The sequence below is a fragment of the Aegilops tauschii genome, chromosome 2 (genome assembly GCF_002575655.3).
Source record: "Aegilops tauschii subsp. strangulata cultivar AL8/78 chromosome 2, Aet v6.0, whole genome shotgun sequence".
In the NCBI taxonomy this organism is placed as follows: domain Eukaryota; kingdom Viridiplantae; phylum Streptophyta; class Magnoliopsida; order Poales; family Poaceae; genus Aegilops; species Aegilops tauschii.
Window position 1 is genome coordinate 603,161,199 of NC_053036.3, and position 20,248 is coordinate 603,181,446.

The 20,248-nt window shown below is 42.8% G+C and overlaps 2 protein-coding genes across 2 annotated transcripts; one reads left to right on the forward strand and one right to left on the reverse strand.

The window, feature by feature from the left end:
* The first annotated feature begins 818 nt into the window (after positions 1-818).
* Positions 819-10,102, forward strand: LOC109760337 (alpha-N-acetylglucosaminidase). The gene is made up of 19 exons (XM_073509183.1): positions 819-1,195; positions 1,679-1,755; positions 2,365-2,576; positions 2,983-3,104; positions 3,647-3,732; positions 4,188-4,282; positions 4,365-4,446; positions 5,036-5,142; positions 5,695-5,725; positions 5,813-5,930; positions 6,015-6,062; positions 6,636-6,744; positions 6,852-6,955; positions 7,056-7,154; positions 7,640-7,750; positions 8,038-8,282; positions 8,891-9,128; positions 9,346-9,424; positions 9,503-10,102. Exons 1-19 carry the CDS (start codon positions 962-964, stop codon positions 9,793-9,795), a joined length of 2,490 nt encoding a protein of 829 aa, XP_073365284.1. The 5' UTR covers positions 819-961; the 3' UTR covers positions 9,796-10,102.
* Positions 10,103-10,370: 268 nt separating this feature from the next.
* On the reverse strand, positions 10,371-13,323 carry LOC109760328 (D-3-phosphoglycerate dehydrogenase 1, chloroplastic). Its single transcript, XM_020319159.4, has 5 exons — positions 12,642-13,323; positions 11,743-12,119; positions 11,532-11,642; positions 11,337-11,432; positions 10,371-11,251 (listed from the first exon to the last, which is right to left on the reverse strand). Exons 1-5 carry the CDS (start codon positions 13,237-13,239, stop codon positions 10,580-10,582), a joined length of 1,854 nt encoding a protein of 617 aa, XP_020174748.1. The 5' UTR covers positions 13,240-13,323; the 3' UTR covers positions 10,371-10,579.
* Between the last annotated feature and the right edge of the window lie 6,925 nt (positions 13,324-20,248).

A 20,248-nucleotide genomic window follows, 5' to 3' on the forward strand; every position in this document is an offset into this window, starting at 1 on the left:
GAGAAGGTTTAGGAAGGTAAACCAAACCAAATTAAAATTTTAAGGTTTAGGAAGGTAAACCAAACCAAATTAAATTTTGTTGTTATAAAATGAGCTTCTAGGACAAGTTTAGACGGGGCAACAACAATAGACTTCTCTCTACATGGACAGCGTTAGTTTTTTCTTCTTTCTATTTTTTTGAGTCCAGGGTTTTCTTATTTCTTTTTTTTGAGACAACCCATTTTTTTGAGACAAGGTTTTCTTATTTCTTTTTTTAAGGGTTAACCAAGCTTTATTGATCAAATTTCACATGAAGTGGAATACAAAATGGGTCATGGGGTTCGGCAAGCCAAACATGTCGCCCTTATTTCTAAAAATTGATGTTCTACTATGGCATCATGAAGGCCTAAAAAATCTCGTACAACTTAAAAAGAACGTAAAGTTTTCATTTCACCATTCTTCCCATCACCCCTTCGTCCAACCTTCATATATATGATAATCAATCACCTCAATTTACTTATTTTCAATATCATTTTAATTTACTTAGCAAACTTCTAATCAAAATATAAGGTAATTCACGGGCAGAATTTGATAAACATTTATTTACACAACCGCATTATTATTGACAGGTAAATCACAAACTAATATACTAGAATATTTATATTCCATTGCAACGCACGAGCATTGTTGTAGTATAACTTAAATAAATAGAAAAGGAAGCCCAAAACAATTATAAAATACTGCGACTGACGTCATGGGCCCGCCCGTCGTCATCCGCGCGCGGCCTGCCGCTCTTGTCGTCTTCGCTCGCCACCTCCCCACTGCCGCCCGCAACCGCCCCCCGTCGCCGGAAACTGCCGCCGTTTCGCTTTCGCCCTCCATTTTAAGCCCCCCAACCCGCCTCCCTCGTCATGCCATCCTCAGAGCCCCACTCGCCACTCCCACCTGCCCGCCTCGCCTCCTCCCCACCATCGCCGCCGCGATGCCGCCGTCCCCTCCCGCTCCCCGGCTCCTCCTCCTGCTCGCGTTATTGATCGCGTGCGCCGCGTCGGGGGTCGGCTGCTCGGGCCCGCGGTTCGCGCAGCTCGACCGCCTCCGCGAGCTCCACCAGCGGGAGCGCCGGCCTGCGGCCGAGCAGGTGGACGCCGCGCGCGGGCTCCTCGCGCGCCTCCTCCCCTCTCACTCCGCCAGCTTCGAGTTCCGGGTCGTCTCCACGGTACGCGTGCTTAGTTCCGACGGGATTCTAGGTTTTAGCGGTTGCTGGAAGTGGCGTCGCATTAGCAGCGTAGCCGACGAATGAGTGCAGTGAGCAATTCGCTAGGTTCAGAAGCCAATTGGCGAAGCGTGCCGTTTGATTATAGAGTATTTGATTCGAGCGGGCGGCTGGTTTTTTAGCACTAGGTGTGTAAACATCTGGCAACTGAGGTCATGGACTGATGGGTTTTGACAAACATCTGAAAAACGTAATGCCTAAATCCATCGTAGGCTGCTGGAATCTGCACCTGGTATTTGGGGATTTCCACCTGTTAAAACTGAAGCCACAGACCTGGTGATTTCCACCTGTTAAAACTGATTTCGACTGTGTATCCTCTTTAGTGTGGACCGGATGGATTTTTAGCTAAGTTCATACTAGGTACATTTGTTTGACTCTCTAGTATCTGTCAACAAGGATTCACAATCCCTTCCACTGCAATTACAGGAGCAATGTGGTGGAAAGGCGTGTTTCATCATCAACAACCATCCATCGTTTGATGGAGAAGGAACTCCCGAGATATTGTACGCTTCTTCCTTTTGTTCTACCATTCATTGTGTCCTTGGTGAAAAATCTTTGGCAGCTGTAGAATGTTAACCTTTAGCCTCATGTTACTGTCTCTTTTTATGCAAAGGATATTACACATGTGTCGGCGTTATTTATATGCTGCATCTTGCCAAAATTACATGTTAGGTGGTCCACTGATGACTGATCTAAATACGTCTCCTATTCTGCAAACAATGAATTTCACACACCATTTTGTTAGTTCCCTACGACCTTACGTTTACTCCCTGACATGCACTGAAAACCTTCCAGTATTTTCATATGCTTTGGTTTACCACCGTTCTGATTTTTGGATGTTATATATGTGTCCATAGTGACCTTTGCTTTTATATATTCTTTGGGACACAGCAAGTCCTGCTAGAATCATGTACCAGTCCTACTTGCTAATTTGAGTGCCTAGTGTGCAGTTTAAAATATCATTCTGCATTTCTGCTATATTAGTTTAAGGGCTACTTAGACATGATACAGCATTTTGGTTTGGTCTTAACTTCTTATAAGCTTATCCCTGTACTTTCTATGTAGTAAAATCGGACAGAAGTCATTCACATTTGTTCTTGTATTTTGATCAGGATACTTGGAGCAAGTGGGGTAGAAATTTCTACTGGTCTTCATTGGTATTTGAAGAACTATTGCGCGGCACATATATCATGGGCTAAAACTGGTGGTTCACAATTATCATCTGTTCCATATCCTGGCTCACTACCTCGTGTTCCTGCTGGTGGCATTTTGATTCAAAGACCTGTTGACTGGAGCTACTACCAGAATGCAGTTACATCCAGTTGTAAGCTGAACTTTGTTTAGAACTTCGATACTTTCTCGTTTTCCATCCGCTGAGCATGCTTTCCAATTTCAAGCATCAGGGCACTTGCGGAATTATAGTTGTGAAGCTGTGTAAATCAACTTTTTGAACCCCATGACGTGGTATCCTGTTAATGATGACTTCCCACTACGTTAAATGAAGACCTGATAGATATGCTCAGTTTGTTTTTTTTATATGTCATATATTATCCCCCCTCTTTGTTGTTATATACAATTGGATGATTTCTGGTTATCAGAATATTCTGGTTACTAATAGTGATGTTACTCCTTCTCTCAAGAGCTCATTCTGACTTTAAAAACAAAATTTATTGTTTAATCCTTTTGTATTGGTAATGATGTCTTTAAAGATTACTTTTCTTGCTTTTTAGATTCTTTTGCTTGGTGGGATTGGGAGCGCTGGGAGAAGGAGATTGATTGGATGGCTCTTCAAGGAATCAATTTGCCTCTAGCTTTCACTGGGCAAGAGACTATATGGCAGAAGGTTTTTCAGGTCTGTGTGTGTGCGAGTTTATTTTTTGAAACATGCTGTATACTGAATAATTTAAACTGTGCATTTTCCGTATGTTCTTAATCTATTAAACCTTTGTAAAGAAAGCCCAGAATCTCAGGTAGAAATATAAGCTGATCGGTGATGTGGAACAACAAATGCTAGCATGAATACTAATCAAGAGGTAGACCATCAAGGCAATTCAGACAAGCGAACATGGAAATGCCTCAGCATATTTCCAAGTGGGATGCCATGTTGCACTGTTGGCACAGATGATTTAGATTGGGTTCATGATGTTTAATGTTGTCCTTTTGTGAAGTGCGGAGGATCATCTGGGATTCTGGGTAGAATAAATGATGTAACTTTGGTTCTGCATGTCCGTACTCTGTTGTTTAAGACAAAGCCGACTTAATTCGTAAAATACCATGTGGCGATAATGTCCTGTGTCCATTAGTGATTGTTTCAACCCAGTTTTATATCGTTCTGCTAGTAATTTGAATTTCACCCCCCCCCCCCCCCCCCCCCCCCCCGTTACATACTTGCAGAGGTACAACATTAGTAAATCTGATTTGGACAATTTCTTTGGTGGGCCGGCCTTTCTTTCATGGTCTCGGATGGCCAATATGCATGGGTAAGTTAAATGGTGCTTCAGGTTTACAATTATAGCCAACCATCTAAGTTATTCGAGTTACAGGACTCTTAGTTGATCGCATATTCTTTTGCATTATAAACAAGATATGCTGTTAGTTTTCAAATTCTTTTCATCTTCAACTTAAATCTGATCCCAAGTCTTCTCAAGCAAGTTGCCAAGTTATGAGTTTTGGTGTCTTAACTGCCAATAAGACATTGGTCTCCTCTTTAGTACTTGTCAGAAATGGCGAACAACTTTTAAATCTTGTATTTTTTGTATGCAGTTATTTTTCTTAATGCAAAAGCATGTCATTAGATTATGCATTCAGGGTGAGTAGTCGTAGTTGGTGGAAGCAGTTATAGGTAGTTGCATGGATTTCTGAATCTAGACAAGACATCATGTCCAAGTTGCTTCATCTTGAACGAATTCATAAATACATTGTAAAATGATTTCAGATGGGGTGGGCCTCTTCCTCAGACTTGGCTTGATGATCAATTAACTCTTCAGAAGAAAATCCTTTCTAGGATGTATGCATTTGGCATGTCCCCAGGTGACACTAATACTACAGTTCTACTATTTCTGAGTTTTGTTTTTTGCACCTTTTTACTCTATCCACCTCCCTTCCCTTGCAGTTCTTCCAGCCTTTTCTGGTAACATCCCTGCTGCACTGAAGTTAAAATTCCCCTCAGCTAAAGTCACCCACCTTGGAAACTGGTAAGACTGATATTCTAAACAATACGTACTGAGCATATTGTTGCCGTGATGAAATACTTAAATATAACGTATCGAGCCATGTCCAGTTCTGGAACACCACTGAATTCTCAGCAATTTTATATATTCATGTGCTCCACCATCATTCTCTATCATTGATGTTATCACAATGTACCTTGTACCGTCTTATCGATTCTCTGAATGTATTGCACATCTGAGTGTTTGGGCCTTTAGGCTGTTGACTGAATCAATCTTGGATCATTCGAAACACTATAGTTCTTGATGCCAGCAGTGACTAGCACTTAAGTTTCGTAACAAACTTCTGCTCTTTTGCTTGCTCATTTAACGTTGGTGTTTCTCTTATTAATTTATTGTTGGAAAAAGAAACTGGCATTAAGTTCCTAACACATGTCAGCTATTTGCACCAACATTATTTGTTAACACAGCCCAACTAATGTGAATAACTTTTTGCGGATCAACTAATGTAAAGTAAAGTAATTTATCAGATGTTCTGCATGTCTTTCTCGTTCATATTCATTGTGGTTATACTTAAGCTATACGCGCTTATTTCATTCTCTTCTGTGATATTAAGGTTCACAGTTGACAGCAACCCACGGTGGTGTTGCACATATCTTCTTGATGCATCCGATCCCTTATATGTAGAAATCGGGAAGTTGTTTATAGAAGAACAAATCAGAGGTAGGATGTTTTACTCAAAACTGAACTCCAGTATCATAAAGCATGATATCTTGATAGCAGACCTAAGTCACTGCCTGTTTTAAAATTAGTGACATGATTGGAAATTTATCATGAGTAGAGAGGACCTAGTGTTGGCTCTTTTACCTGTTATTCCCTATTAGTGGCAGTACTACTGAATAAATTGCTCTATTAGTTAGTCCTCTGTGTGCTATTTTGTACTCTATATCATATCCAAAACAGAAGAATAAAAAGGTCCACTCCGTAATCATGCCTGTAATGTGTTAGGAAGTGGCGACATGCTGCCAATTGGTGCAAGTTTTGGGGCGGTGAATGCTATAACAGTTCCTTAGTTTTAAAATATGACGAACCTGGTCAATATAGTTTAGGAAAAAATCAACTGCGGGATGGATACATGCTTGTTTTTTATAGAAGATTGCCTAACTTTTATTTAGGTAATAGATTTTCCTGCTTTACAGATTATTATTTATACTTTTATCAGAATAGAAATTCAATCCTTAAAACATGTAATGAGTTTTTATGTTCTTTGCACAGAATATGGTAGGACAAGTCATGTATACAACTGGTATGTTTCTTTCTATCATTCAAATTATTAGGAGTTCCCATTTGATGAACTCATTGCCTCATTTGGTGATATCTTCTTTACATGTAGTGATACTTTTGATGAGAACACCCCTCCATTGAGTGATCCAAACTATATTTCTTCCTTGGGTGCTGCGACATTCAGGGCAATGCAAAGTGGTGATGATGATGCTATTTGGTTAATGCAAGTGAGTTCTTTTGAAGTGTTCAAATGTTGTTAACACTTGAATATTTGATATGAAACTTTCACTGACATGTATTATCCTTTACAGGGTTGGTTGTTTACTTACGATCCTTTCTGGGAACCCCCACAAATGAAGGTGCAATCTCATGAAAGTTTGATACTTTTATAACATGTTAAGTACTGTTAGTTTTGCTAACCTTTTTCTTTTTGCAGTTTTGAGATCTATATCTTTAATGACATGAATAATTTACATCGTGATTTGTGCAAGTAGAACAGTCCTGAAAATTAGGATTTAGGATGTGATATATCTAAAATGAATACTGCAATGATGTGAGGTGACCCCGTTTATTTGTTCCTGCACAAGCCTTCAGTGTTCCAGTAACATATTATAACACCAGTAATGGGTTCGGACGGAAGTCATCTGTAAGGTGGCCCCTCTGATACTATTCACTTATTCAGCGCTAATTAGAAAGTCAGTGCATGCAGTGATATATACTTAATTCCACAAGTGGCATACTCAACAATTGTTGCTAAGAGCACAGACCCTGTGTTTCTAGTCATTAACTCTATGCTTTTTTTACTGAGGTCTTGTGAAAAGGCGGCTACTGGCTACTCATCACCAAATTGTCGTGTTTTCTAATTACAGTGTGCAGTTTTTATGCTATGAGATTTCTCCTTGTTTTTTCACATCGATTTCTATGTTGGTCAGGCACTACTGCATTCTGTTCCAGTTGGCCGAATGATTGTTCTCGATCTGTATGCTGAAGTAAAACCAGTATGGATCAATTCTGATCAGTTCTATGGTGTTCCCTACATCTGGAAAGTCATCTCTCCATTCCTATAAACGCACTATCTACAGTTAAAAAGCATACCTTATGTCATTTTTATCTTTGGTCATAAAGGAATTGGTGCTTTCCTTTCTTCAGGTGCATGCTTCATAATTTTGCTGCGGATTTTGAAATGTATGGTGTCTTGGATGCTGTTGCTTCTGGGCCTATTGATGCTCGACTAAGTGAAAATTCCACGATGGTATACATCATTTGCTTAATCAGTTGTTACTTCTGGGCCTACTGAACTAGCAAATATATTCCATATGCTGATCTTTTTCCTTGAATGATGCCTGTTTTAGGTTGGAGTTGGCATGTCTATGGAAGGTATCGAGCAAAATCCTATCGTTTATGATCTTATGTCAGAAATGAGTTTTCATCAGAGACAAGTGGATCTTCAGGTGATATTTCATAAAACATTCTCTCAGTGAGCTTTATGCAACAAATACATTTGTCTTCTTCTGTAACATGGCAGTTTCTATGTAATACTCACTCAGTTCACAAATATAAGATGTTTTGGATATTTTAATATGGACTACATACGGACTGAAATGAGTGAACAAACACACTAAAACGTGTCTATGCACATCCGATTCACAAAAAAGTTAGAACATCTTATACTGTATTTGTGACGGAGGGAGTACATCATTTGATTTCTTAGATATATAAATATTTTGAGTCCATATTTTTATACATTTTCTGTTTGATGTATGCTTCAGAATTAACCAGTTCGTCAGATTAGCCTGTGATCTGTTTAGTTTGCAGCAAATGTGGCATGCTACTTGTTGTGCACTTCTCCCATTTAGGAGTATGTTGCTTTGGCCCTTAAAGCTTGCTAATTAGCGCAACCAATTCTTTGATTTGATCAGACTTTCACTATTTCCAGGTATGGGTTGAGACATATCCAACAAGAAGATATGGGAAATCAGTTGTTGGGTTGCAAGATGCTTGGCGAATTTTGCACCAAACTCTATACAACTGTACAGATGGTAAAAATGTAAGTTGTGATATGACATCTGCCATATGTAGCCGTCATACCTTGTATCCATTTTCGTCGAGCGTTAGATAAGCATATTGTAGTAATAGATCCTTAAAAAAGAGCATATGCTAATAGAAAATCTTGTGAAGTAACAAAACTGTACATTTCCGAGTTTACATTGTTCTGTGTTGTGCGCCCATTAACTTTTATTTCTAAACTTTTGCTCAGTTTACTTCTGTGATTGTTTAAAGGTTTGGTTGCATTCTCTGCTGTTATCTTGCTCATAAATTTTGTTACTGTAACAGGACAAAAACCGGGATGTGATAGTGGCGTTCCCAGATGTTGAACCTTTTGTTATTCAAACACCAGGATTGTATGCGAGAACTAGCAAAAATTATTCTACACTGGCATTAGAGAATTATGTCGTGAAGGATGCATCCAATGATGCATATGAACAACCACATATATGGTATGATACCGTTGCTGTTATACATGCCCTAGAGCTTTTCCTTGAATATGGAGATGAGGTATCTGACAGCAGCACCTTCAGGTAAGAGCACAGTGCTCATATTGCTTAATCTATGGCATAAAATAGTTACTCTTTTGGTTGATGTTCCAGTATTATGATATTGTAGCTAGTAGTATCTTCACATTTTGTGATTTATTGATCAGCCTTCAATATGCTCAGCTTCTTACTGACTAGTTTGATTGAATTCGTCCCTATGGGGTGCAAGATAAGTATGCCACTTCAATGGGCTTTGTGCTAATGCCATGCCATTCGCAAGCTAAAAAAAGTATTATCTTCAACAGGCTTTGTGCTAATGCTAACTACTCTGAACCGCTGAATTAGAAAACCTCCAGAACTTTATCCGTCTATTATCTTCTGGCATTTCAGAACCTTTGATGGTGTAGGAGTTGTTTAGTTTTTAATTCCCATCTAGAATTGTTTTTACTTGAATTCGTGATAAGTTCTTTATTGCTTTCTATTCAGCTAAACTAATTTGAATCGATACTAAACACGATCTGATTGTGATTCTGAGATTAAATTTTTGGGCAAGTTGTTATTTTTTAAATAAATGGTGAGTCGTGCATATACATGTTTGGAGCATCAAGTGGTGATGTTAAATAAGTTAATTCAATCTTACATGAATTTAACAGATATGACCTCGTGGATTTAACTCGCCAGGCTCTAGCCAAATATGCGAACCAAATCTTTCTGAAGATCATCCAAGGCTACAAATCAAACAACATAAACCAAGTGACCACCCTGTGTGACCGCTTCCTAAACCTTGTTAATGATCTTGACATGCTGCTAGCCTCTCACGAGGGATTTCTGCTTGGGCCTTGGTTAGAAAGTGCGAAGGGCCTTGCACGAGACCACGAACAAGAGATACAGGTAATACCCTCTTTTCTTACTGCCTAATGATAACTAGACCAAAACAAGTCAAAAACTGCTAGGCAGATCCATCCTGCTCTGGATTATTATTAACACTCGGACACCAAGTATTAAGCCTTGATGTTGTGATCCCATGCTATCTTATACAAGTCTTAGTATTCCAAAAGCTCATGTATAATTGCTCATTGATGACATACCTGCTTTCAAACGGATGCAGTATGAATGGAATGCCAGAACCCAGATTACAATGTGGTTTGACAACACCAATACAAAAGCAAGCTTGCTACGCGACTACGGTAAGACACATCGCACAACACCCTTCTGCCCACTTCTCCGTGTTCCTCCATTTTCCTTTTTAAAAAGTTCCGGTGCAGCAAACAAGTACTGGAGCGGCCTGCTTCGGGACTACTACAGGCCAAGGGCCGCCATCTACTTCAAGCACCTGATATCAAGCTTGAAGAAGAATGAACCTTTTGCGTTGGAAGAATGGAGGAGGGAGTGGATTAGCCTCACCAACAACTGGCAGAGCGACAGGAAGGTCTTCGCGACCACAGCCACCGGAGACGCCCTAAACATCTCCCGGACCCTGTACATAAAGTACCTGCGCAACACCGATGCACTTGGGCTAGATGGTATGGACTCGTTTGGAAAGCCTGCAAGCTTGTAAATTTCAAGCTCCTGGGTATGTTTCTCTAAGAAATTTATAGAAGATCAGATGGGATGTTTTAGCTAGGGTTCATCAAACATTTGGGTGTTTGGGTCAGTGATTTTTCACTCCATGATCCGATTGCACGGTGAAACATACCGTTAGCTTTGTGTTCGGTTTGGCTGGTATGTAATCATGAAACTAGGAACCAAATGCCATCCCTGTTGTGACTTCAGGTGTGTTTGCAACAAAATGTACCATTCCCTCCGTTTCCGAAATAAGTGTACATGTAGACTCATTTTTCTGAATGAATTTGTGGTAACCTGAACTGGGCTCTGTCAGATATGAAAAGCAGGCGGTTCTCAAAAAATAAACAAAATGAAAGTAGACAACAACCCTCCCCTTGTAGTATGCACATCGTGTACACTGAACTGAGCAGTGGTGGGCATGACCTTTGGGCACATTCACAAGACTGGTGTTTGAGTTTGGACTTCCGGCACCTCATGTCATGTGGCCTAGCAAACAGCAGATCTAGAACGGCACAGGCATACAAGACTACCACCACGCCCATGTTCAAAAAGTAAAAGCAGAGAGTATTGACAGCGACCTCCTTATTAATTAATAGCATCATGCTGAAACATAAGATAAGATGGATTAACCAAAATACCAAACCAAACTCGACAACCACCACATATAAATCCCCACGAACAAGCTTATTCCGCCCAACGACCACACAACACCTAGACCCTGACCAACCAGCTAGCTACGCCAAAATTGCACAATCAAGCTTGCAAATCATATGCGCCTAGAGCTTGAGGAAGACAAACTCTTCGATCGCCGGGATCTCCCCGATCTTGGTCAGCGTGGCCTTGCTGGGCTCCTCATCAACACCGATCGCCATGACAGCCGTCTTGCGGGGAGCGATCCTCCCGACGCTCATGAAGCTGACGTTGACGTTCTCCTCGCCCAGGACGCTTCCGACCGACCCGATCATGCCGGGCTGGTCGACCTGCCTGCAGAGGATCAGGCTGCCCTCCATGCTCACGTCCACCTCGAACGCTCCGACCTTGGTAAGGTGAGGGATGCCGTCCTTCACCCGCCCCTCCACCGTGACCAGTCCGGAGTCGCATATCGCACTGGGGAATTTGGACTCCACATTGGCTATCTGAACCTGAATGTACTCGAGAGGTGTCTCGGGTGAGCCATCCATCACGATTTTCTCCTCGCTGACACGGATGCCCCTCTGCTTCGCGGTAAAGTCAGCGTTGACCAGATTGACGAAAACGTCGGAGATTGGTTCGATCACACCCTTGGTGATCATTGCACGGAGAAGTCTCGTGTCAAGATCATCAGGAGCCCTTGCGGATGCATAGGTCACCTTCACAGACTTGATACCGCCACCGCCAGCAACAAGCTGGACAGCTAGGCGCCCAAGCTTTTCGGCGAGCACAACATAAGGTGCAAGCTCTGACAGCACCTGTATGAAACACAAGGATATAAAAACAGATTCCAGAAGACACAAAGAATAAGTTGCAACCTCAGCAGAGAACAAGAATCAATACCTCAGCAGGAACCATCGGTGCATTGACCGCAGAAGCTGCAAGCTCCCCTTTCAGAGCTCCAGTGACAGCTTCAGCTATTTCAATAGCCACTCCTTCCTAAGGAATTTGAGATGTTCAGCATTTTGGCAGCTTACATAATAGAACCTGAATACAAGATACAAGTCATCACAACGTCTCTGTGCTAATTCACCATACCTGTGCTTCCACCGTGCTGGCACCAAGATGTGGTGTCACAGTAACATTCTCATGCAGCACTAACTTGCTGTCTGCTGCCGGAGGCTCCTTAGTGAACACATCAAGAGCAGCCTGGCATATACAGACATAGATATATAAGCGTGACTGGGTAAAACAACTGCCCAGAATTCAGCAAAGCTTGAAGTACCAAAGGGAAGAAAACTGAACAGACCTGTGCAACGATTCCCGCATCAAGAGCCCTGACTAGAGCATCTTCATCAATTACACCACCACGTGCAACATTTATAATCCGAACACCCTTCTTCATCTTCGCAAAGGCTTCATCGTTTAGCATCTTGTTTGTTGAAGGGGTAAGGGGCATATGCAGTGAGATGAAGTCGGCAGTTGTCATAGCCTCTTCCATGCTTACTAGGTCAACTCCAATTGCACGAGCACGATCAGCAGAAGCATATGGATCATGTGCAATCACGTGCATTCCTAGACCTTTGGCACGCCGTGCGACCTCTGACCCAACCTTTCCAAATCCAAGGATAGCAAGAGTTTTGCCAACAAGAGACACACCAACATACTTGGTGCGCGCCCATTTGCCTATACAACACAAGAGTCAAGTCAGCAAACGAGGTAGAGAAATACTACTGCTAGATAAACATCAGCGAGCAATTTCATACGAAATGTGTCAATACCCTGAAGCAAAATGCATCAGTTAAGCGGTGACAAAGATCACTGTACTGTGACTGCTAGAACACTGTGCGTAGTATTGCTGCTTCTATTTGTAAATAGTTGGTCAGATATGGTTTACAAGAGAGGCTGTAAACATAATCTCCATACTAATGCTCAATAGTTCCTCATTTGCACGCATCTAGCCTGAGTTATCGTTTCAGATCAAGCACCAAATCGAAGGGATAAACAATGATGATTGTTTCCTCCTGATGAAAGTATCCTCTCAAGATTCGGCATCTCAGAAAATTTATTAACAACGTTATTAAACAAATCTACGAGACAAGACATGACCCCACGTCTGCACGATACACAGGTGGTAGGTGCTTTTTCCTCAACGCGATAGAACAGAGAAAGCCTCGCAGAATTCAGATCGCGGAGTAAAAAACTCACCAGCCTTGAGGGAGGCGTCGGCCTGGGCGACGTTCCGGGCCATGGCGCAGAGCAGCGCGATGCCGTGCTCGGCGGCGGCGACGGTGTTGGCGGTGGGCGCGTTGACGACGAGGCAGCCGTGCTCGGTGGCGGCGGCGAGATCGACGTTGTCGATCCCGACCCCCGCGCGGCCGACGACGCGGAGCCGGCCCCCCGAGGCCTCGAAGACGTCGCGCCCCACCTTGGTCCCGGAGCGCACGATGAGCGCGTCGCAGAGCGAGATCTTGGCGCGGAGCTCCTCGGGGGAGAGGCCGTAGGAGCAGTCGACGTTGGCGAACTCCCGGAGCAGCGCGAGCCCCGCGGCGCCCAGCTTCTCGGCCACGAGCACCGTGGGCTTGCCCTCCACGGCCACCGCGGCCGTCGCGGGCGGGGACGCGGTCGACGCCGCGGCGGGGGCGGCGGGCGCGGAGACGCAGATGCGGCCGCGGTTGGCGCGGGCGCGGGCCGGGAGGCGGAGCGCGGAGGACGGGGCGAGGGAGAGGGCGGCGCGGCGTGCCGGGGCCGGGAGGAGGGCGCGGTGGTGGGTGGCGGCGGCGGTGGTTGGGGACGGCGCCGCCATGGTGGGGTTTGGGGTTTTGGGGGTTGGGGGGGGGGGGGGGGGGGGGGGGGTGGTTGCGGCCTGGGTTCTGTGGGAGCTGTCGTGTGATTTGGTGGGTGGGTGTGCGGCGCTTTTGATTTATAGCGGGGGTGGGAGTGAGTGCGGGAGTGGGGGATAGGTGCTGCGGCCACCTACCGGGATTGCTTGAAGAGGCGAAGTGGCAAACCGCATCTCGGCGAGGCTCCGGGTCCGGACCGCATTTGCCGGTGAAACTTGTTTCTATTGTTATCTTGGAAAAAGCATGTGATCGAATTCTTCCACGTTTTGATATATATATGGCAGGTGACTGTAAATTTCATGAATTGTAATTTTTTTGCTGATTCATCGTAATTCATGCTCTATCGTGCCGGGGTTCGGCAATGTGGAGCGGAGGCGAGTCTGGCATGAGTCGAAGACAGCAACGACGAAGATGAGGTTAGATTGAACCGGATGCGGCCATGGCAAGCTGCAAAGATGATGATCGACGGATGGTGGCACTGGCCGTTGAAGGGAGATGAACATTTGGTTTGAAATCCAGCAGACGGTCATAGTCCAATGTGACTTTTAAGATATGTAGACTATTGTGTCAAAGGCGCTTTTTTTTAATGTAAATACATTTCACAATATTAGGGGCTTATTTTGGCATTTCATTTTATACCTAAGTATTCCTTTGGCAAGACCATTTTCAGGCTTGGCTCTAAAAAAACTGGCCATAAATTTCCAATGCCGAACCAATTCGACCAAAAAAAATGCAAACATTCATATTTTCCTATTTAAACTTATAAATTTAGTTATTTTCAAAATATGTAGACATGTTATTATTACATATCCATTTTTCCTTTTCTAGAATTATACTTCTTTCCATTAAACACCTATATTTTAGTTTTTTTGAACAAAAAACTAGAGCGGAGGGGGCTTCTGTCTTGGGCTATCGGGGCTTGCTGCCAATTCCGAGATCCAGTGCTCCTTCCTAGTGCTCTCCCTCTGGTCTGCAATTTTTGCGAATTTGTGATGTGAAAGACTTCACAATGTTTATATATGATAAATGTTTGCAACCTAGTAGTTGTTCAGTTCGTACTTGTCAATATAGTGGCATGCTTTCTATATTCTGACTAGTGGAACTCTTGTTGCTTTGGGAACTAACTGGTGCGTGAGAATTTTATTGTTCTGTGAGTTAGTAATAGTGTGCCACCATATATGTGTATTCAACTTTGTGAAGTTGTTCCTTGCTACCTCTTGAGCACTGCGTTGGTTCCCTTGAAGAGGAAAGGATGATGCAGTAAAGTAGCGTAAGTATTTCCCTCAGTTTTTGAGAACCAAGGTATCAATCCAGTAGGAGACCACGCTCAAGTCCCGCGCACCTACACAAACAAATAAGAACCTCGCAACCAACGCGATAAAGGGGTTGTCAATCCCTTCACGGTTATTTACGAGAGTGAGATCTGATAGATATGATAAGATAATATTTTTGGTATTTTTATGATAAAGAGAAATAAAGATGCAAAGTAAAATAAAAGGCAATAGAAATAACTAAGTGTTGGAAGATTAATATTATGGAGAATAGACCCGGGGGCCATAGGTTTCACTAGTGGCTTCTCTCAAGAGCATAAGTATTACGGTGGGTGAACAAATTACTGTCGAGCAATTGATAGAATTGAGCATAATTATGAGAATATCTAGGTATGATCATGTATATAGGCATCACGTCCGTGACAAGTTGACCGACTCCTACCTGCATCTACTACTATTACTCCACACATCGACCGCTATCCAGCATGCATCTAGAGTATTAAGTTCATAAGAACAGAGTAATGCTTTAAGCAAGATGACATGATGTAGAGGGATAAACTCATGCAATATGATATAAACCCCATCTTGTTATCCTCGATGGCAACAATACAATACGTGCCTTGCTGCTCCTGCTGTCACTGGGAAAGGACACCGCAAGATTGAACCCAAAGCTAAGCACTTCTCCCATTGCAAGAAAGATCAATCTAGTAGGCCAAACCAAACTGATAATTCAAAGAGACTTGCAAAGATAACCAATCATACATAAAAGAATTCAGAGAAGATTCAAATATTGTTCATAGATAATCTTGATCATAAACCCACAATTCATCGGTCCCGACAAACACACCGCAAAAGAAGATTACATCGAATAGATCTCCAAGAGAATCGAGGAGAACTTTGTATTGAGATCCAAAGAGAGAGAACAAGCCATCTAGCTAATAACTATGGACCCGAAGGTCTGAGGTAAACTACTCACACATCATCGGAGAGGCTATGGTGTTGATGTAGAAGCCCTCCGTGATCAATGCCCCCTCCGACAGGACGCCGGAAAAGGCCCCAAGATGGGATCTCACGGGTACAGAAGGTTGCGGCGGTGGAATTAGGTTTTCGTGGATGCCCCTGATGGTTTGGGGGTACGTAGGTATATATAGGAGGAAGAAGTAGGTCGGTGGAGCCACGAGGGGCCCACGAGGGTGGAGGGCGCGCCTGGGAGGGCGCCCCCCTACCTCGTGGCCTCCCCGTCTGTTACTTGACGTCCACTCCCAGTCCTCTGGATCTCGTTTGTTCCAAAAATCACGTTCCCGAAGGTTTCATTCCGTTTGGACTCCGTTTGATATTCTTTTTCTGCGAAACTCTGAAATAGGCAAAAAAATAGCAATTTGGGCTGGGCCTCCGGTTAATAGGTTAGTCCCAAAAATAATATAAAAGTGTATAATTCTCAATGTAAATCTTTTTATTGTGGCATGAATATCTAGGTCCGAAAGATTCAAGATAAAAGTTTAATGTTGACATAAAAACAATAATACTTCGAACATGCTAACCAAGCAATTATGTCTTATCAAAATAACATAGCCAAAGAAAGCTTATCCTTACAAAATCATATAGTTAGGCTATGTTTCAATATTGTCACACAAGCGTTCTCATCATGCATAACCTCGATGACAAACCGAGCAATTGGTTCATACTTTTAACGCGCTTCAGCCTTTTCAACTCTTACGCAATACATGAGCGCAAGCCATGGATATAGCACTATGGGTGGAGTAAAGTATAATGATGGGGGTTATGAGAGAAGACAAAACAGGTAGAAAGTCTCACATTGACGCGGCTAATCAATAGGCTATGGAGATGCCCATCAATTGATGTCAATGAGAGGAGTAGGGATTGCCATGCAACGGATGCACTAGAGCTATAAATATATGAAAGCTCAACAAAAGAAACTAAGTGGGTGTTGGGGAACGTAGTAATTTAAAAAAAAATCCTACGCACACGCAAGATCATGGTGATGCATAGCAACGAGAGGGGAGAGTGTTGTCCACGTACCCTCGTAGACCGAAAGCGGAAGCGTTAACACAACGCGGTTGATGTAGCCGTACGTCTTCACGATCCGACCGATCAAGTACCGAACACACAGCACCTCCGAGTTCAGCACACGTTCAGCTCGATGACGTCCCTTGAACTCCGATCCAGCCGAGTGTTCAGGGAGAGTTTCGTCAGCACGACGGCGTGGTGACGATGATGATGTTCTACCGACGCAGGGCTTCTCCTAAGCACCGCTACGATATTATCGAGGTGTAATATGGTGGAGGGGGGCACCGCACATGGCTAAAAGATCATTGATCAATTGTGTGTAGAGAGGTGCCCCCCTGCCCCCGTATATAAAGGAGCAAGGGGGAGGCCGCCGGCCAAGGGAGGAGAGGCGCGCCAGGAGGAGTCCTACTCCTACCGGGAGTAGGACTCCCCCCCTTTTCCATGTTGGACTAGGAGAGGAAGGGGGAAAAGATGGAGGGGAGGAAGGAAGGGGGGGCGCCGCCCCCTCTCCTTGTCCTATTCGGACTGGGGGGGGAGGGGCGCGCGGCCCTGCCCTGGCCTCCTCTCCTCTCTTCCACCTAGGCCCAATAAGGCCCATTAAGTTACCGGGGGGGTTCCGGTAACCTCCCGGTACTCCGGAAAAATCCCGATTTCACCCGGAACACTTCCGATGTCCAAACATAGGCTTCCAATATATCAATCTTTATGTCTCGACCATTTCGAGACTCCTCGTCATGTCCGTGATCACATCCGGGACTCCGAACAACCTTCGGTACATCAAAACATATAAACTCATAATATAACTGTCATCGTAACGTTAAGCGTGCGGACCCTACGGGTTCGAGAACTATGTAGACATGACCGAGACACCTCTCCGGTCAATAACCAATAGCGGAACCTGGATGCTCATATTGGTTCCCACATATTCTACGAAGATCTTTATCGGTCAGACTGCATAACAACATACGTTGTTCCCTTTGTCATCGGTATGTTACTTGCCCGAGATTCGATCGTCGGTATCTCGATACCTAGTTCAATCTCGTTACCGGCAAGTCTCTTTACTCGTTCCGTAATACATCATCCCGCAACTAACTCATTAGTCACAATGCTTGCAAGGCTTATAGTGATGTGTATTACTGAGTGGGCCCAGAGATACCTCTCCGACAATCGGAGTGACAAATCCTAATCTCGAAATACGCCAACCCAACAAGTACCTTTGGAGACACCTGTAGAGCACCTTTATAATCACCCAGTTATGTTGTGACGTTTGGTAGCACACAAAGTGTTCCTCCGGTAAACGGGAGTTGCATAATCTCATAGTCATAGGAACATGTATAAGTCATGAAGAAAGCAATAGCAACATACTAAACGATCGAGTGCTAAGCTACGGAATGGGTCAAGTCAATCACATCATTCTCCTAATGATGTGATCCTGTTAATCAAATGACAACTCATGTCTATGGCTAGGAAACACAACCATCTTTGATCAACGAGCTAGTCAAGTAGAGGCATACTAGTGACACTCTGTTTGTCTATGTATTCACACATGTATTATGTTTCCGGTTAATACAATTCTAGCATGAATAATAAACATTTATCATGATATAAGGAAATAGATAATAACTTTATTATTGCCTCTAGGGCATATTTCCTTCAGTGGGTGTGCATCCAACTTGCTTGCTCATGAAGACCTAGGGCATTTTGAGGAAGCCCATCATTGGAATATACAAGCCAAGTTCTATAATGAAAAATTCCCACTAGTATATGAAAGTGACAACATAGGAGACTCTCTATCATGAAAACCATGGTGCTACTTTGAAGCACAAGTGTGGAAAAGGATAGTAACATTGTCCCTTCTCTCTTTTTCTCTCATATATTTTTTTATTGGGCCTTCTCTTTTTCTTCTTTGGCCTCTTTTTTTTAGTCCGGAATCTCATCCCGACTTGTGGGGGAATCATAGTCTCCATCATCCTTTCCTCACATGGGACAATGCTCTAATAATGATGATCATCACACTTTTACAACTCAACAATTACAACTCAATACTTAGAACAAGATATGACTCTATGTGAATGCCTCCGGCGGTGTACCGGGATATGCGATGAGTCAAGAGTGACATGTATGAAAAAATTATGAATAGTGGCTTTGCCACAAAATACGATGTCAACTACATGATCATGCAAAGCAATATGACAATGATGAAACGTGTCATGATAAACGGAACGGTGGAAATTTGCATGGCAATATATCTCGGAATGGCTATGGAAATGCCATAATAGGTAGGTATGGTGGCTGTTTTGAGGAAGATATAAGGAGGCTTATGTGTGATAGAGCGTATCGTATCACGGGGTTTGGATGCACCGGCGAAGTTTGCACCAACTCTCAATATGAGAAAGGGCAATGTGCGGTACCGTAGAGGCTAGAAAATTGTGGAAGGTTGAGAGTGCGTATAATCCATGGACTCACATTAGTCATAAAGAACTCATATACTTATTGCAAAAGTTTATTAGCCCTCGAAGCAAAGTACTACTACGCATGCCCCTAGAGGGATAGATTGGTAGGAAAAGACCATCGCTCGTCCCCGACCGCCACTCATAAGGAAAGCAATAAAAGAACACCTATGTGTCAAAATTGTTACACAACTTTTACCATACGTGCATGCTACGGGACTTGCCAACTTTAACACAAGTATTTATCAATTTCACAATTACTCAACTAGCACACTCTAATATTACCACCTTTATATCTCAAAACACTTATCAAGTATCTAACTTCTCATGATATTTAATGAACTCAATATGGAAGATTAATTTCACGATTAAAGCAAATTACCATGTTGTTTAATACTCTCAAAATAGTATAAGTGAAGCATGAGAGTTTAATAATTTCTATAAAATATAACCACCGCCGTGCTCTAAAAGATATAAGTGAAGCACTAGAGCAAAAACTATATAACTCAAAAGATATAAGTGAAGCACATAGAGTATTCTAACAAATTCCGAATCATGTGTGTCTCTCTCAAAAGGTGTGTACAGCAAGGATGATTGTGGCAAACTAACAAATAAAGACTCAAATCATACAAGACGCTCCAAGCAAAACACATATCATGTGGTGAATAAAAATATAGCTCCAAGTAAATTTACCGATGGATGAGGACGAAAGAGGGGATGCCTTCCGGGGCATCCCCATTTTGGTGTCCTTATATTATCTTGGGGTGCCATGTGCATCCCCAAGCTTAGGCTCTTGCCACTCCTTGTTCCATACTCCATCAAATCTTTACCCAAAACTTGAAAACATCACAACACAAAACTTAACAGAAAATCTCGTGAGCTCCGTTAGCGAAAGAAAACAAAACACCACTTCAAGGTACTGTATTGAACTCATTCTTTATTTATATTGGTGTTAAACCTACTGTATTCCAACTTCTCTATGGTTTATAAACTATTTTACTAGCCATAGATTCATCAAAATAAGCAAACAACACACGAAAAACAGAATCTGTCAAAAACAAAACAGTCTGTAGTAATCTGTAACTAACACAAACTTCTGGAACTCTAAAAATTCTGCCAAAATAGGAAGACCTAAATAATTTGTTTATTGATCTGCTGCAATTAGAATCAGTATTATATCACATTCTGGTAATTTTTAACAATTGTTTTCGTGAACAGAAAGT